The sequence below is a fragment of the Apteryx rowi genome, unplaced genomic scaffold (assembly GCF_003343035.1).
Source record: "Apteryx rowi isolate R43461 unplaced genomic scaffold, aptRow1 scaffold_809, whole genome shotgun sequence".
NCBI classification, from domain to species: domain Eukaryota; kingdom Metazoa; phylum Chordata; class Aves; order Apterygiformes; family Apterygidae; genus Apteryx; species Apteryx rowi.
In genome coordinates, this window is record NW_020451104.1 from 236,991 (window position 1) to 239,138 (window position 2,148).

Genomic DNA, 2,148 nt, shown 5'->3' on the forward strand with positions numbered 1-2,148 from the left:
ATCTCTAGATCCCAACAATTCTCTTTCCGGGAATAAAAGAGTGTTCTTTCATAAATTAATTTAAAAAACTGAAGACTTTTTTTTAAACTGGTAAGAATATTAATTGGGTTCACTACCAAAATGTGATAACATGTGAAATATCTTGTTTTGCATGTTAATGCTTCGTAATTGCACAGAGCTTTTCAACTTCAAAGCTTTTTACATGAATTAAGTAGATGTCCCTGAAGGCCTTACACAAAATTTTCTTTGCCTTCCAAAAGAGATTTGCACCAGACAAAAGCTTTGTAAAAATTTTAGGACTGTGCTTTGTTGCTTTAATCTCCATTTGACTTACGTGAGATAAAATGCTACCACCACTTTGCAGATGGAGCAGTGGAAATAGAGAGTAACTGAATGGAGCTATGTTTGCTCTCCGAAAAGTCTACACTTCACCCGGGCTGTGGCAAGCTGAGCTTTGAGAAACAAAACGTGAGGTAATTTAGTTTTCCAAAGTCATGTCAACATTACCTTCCAGTTATTTCTTTACTTCCACACCAGAGATCAAGCTGCCTGAAAGTCTGATGATTACCTCCTCTTGCGCAGCTCCATGCACAACACCTTTTCTCAAGCAGTCAGGCAGAGCAAAATGCATTTGCTAAGATTCAATCAAAAGTCTTTATCAGGTACTCCACTCTGCTTCGTCAAATGACATTTTAAAACATATTTGCTAGAAACAGTTAAGTTTCCCCAAACCTGATAGCACTAGTTATTCCATTATGTCAGGTAGATTTAAATCCACTGTGAATTGCCACACAGTATTTTCAAGCTGAACTTTCTTTTCACTGTTTTTTGAACCCCAGTAGAGACATGAAACTGCAACAGAAGTTTACAACCTATGAGCTAAAGCATGAATATTTCTCAGCATCATTTTTCAAAATGATGTTTTCTTTGCTGAGTACTTGCAGCATCAACAAGTTTTTTTCTTTGTACTTACCATGTGATTTTTATGCCACTTCACTGGGCGCAGGGAGTAATATATTGGGACTTTTTATTGCTTGAGTAGAAAGTGCTCATTACCTATTTATGTTTATATATAGGAAAAAACAGTTTCTTCAAGTGGCATACATCACACTGTTGTGGTGGTTGACTTCCTCAAGACGGTCTTCTGGGGTTTTGGTGCAGTTTGTGGAGGCACAGTCGCAGGTCTCAGAGGAGGAAAGCTATTACTGGGACTTATCCCCAGCCCTCCATTTTCGAGAGGGAACGGAGGCAGGGAAGGCAGAGGAGGCGGCAGAGGAGGGCACTGGTGTGGAGGCTTCCCCGCGAGGCGGGCAGACTCGCTGTGCAAGTGCACCTCCCTGTTTTTAATGTTATATCGAACGTCACAGTCAGGGCAATAACCATGGTACTGCACTTTTTCACTAAATCGTACCCGTTCCCTCGTTCCTGGCGGCAGACACCGTTCTTTCTCAGGTCTATGCATCAGAGGCTGCATGGCGACTTTGTCCAAATTACTGTTAGGTATACAGCATACATCCCCATTCGGGATGCGGTTTGGCCCTCCTGGCAAGCCCCCATTTCGAAGCAGGGTCCCGTTTGTCTTCACAGGGTTGGCTGAAGGAAGCGGCCTCGGGGGCTCGTCACACTTGACTGGCGTCAGCCGCGGCGGTGGCGGTGGCGGATTGGGTTTTCTCAGCACAGTGAGGATGGCGGAGGGGTGCGCAGCGGGCTTGATGAGCGGCGTGCTGCCCCGCACCTTGACTTTCTCCAAGCTAGAAGCTGTGGTGCTGCTGGAGCTGCTGTTGAGCGTGTCCGTCTTGGAGCTGTCCGTCATCTCATCCTCCAGCTGCAGGTCGGACGTCAGCGTGTCAATCTGGTCAACCACCTGCACAACAGCCAGAATGGGAACAGTGAGAAAAGCTTGCCACGATGAAGGCAAAGAAAACAAAAGTGCCATCCACAATCATTTTTTATCCCCTGCCCAGAACTGAAGTATTCAATTTTTTTGACCGTTGTTCCTTTTTCCTCTCTGCCAACTTAATAATAATAATAATAATAATAATAATAATAATAAAGGGACAGCTAGGTTGCTAGTCAACACCTGAATACAAAAGAAATGCAACTTGAAACACTCTGGAATGAAATTCTGTTTCTTTCCCTTGAGGGTTT

General features: G+C 43.8%; 1 protein-coding gene across 1 annotated transcript; it reads right to left on the minus strand.

Moving 5' to 3' along the window:
• Positions 1-1,105: 1,105 nt before the first annotated feature.
• PRR16 (proline rich 16) lies at positions 1,106-1,876 on the minus strand. Its single transcript, XM_026089292.1, has one exon. It carries the CDS (start codon positions 1,811-1,813, stop codon positions 1,106-1,108), a length of 708 nt encoding a protein of 235 aa, XP_025945077.1. The 5' UTR covers positions 1,814-1,876.
• Positions 1,877-2,148: the final 272 nt, after the last annotated feature.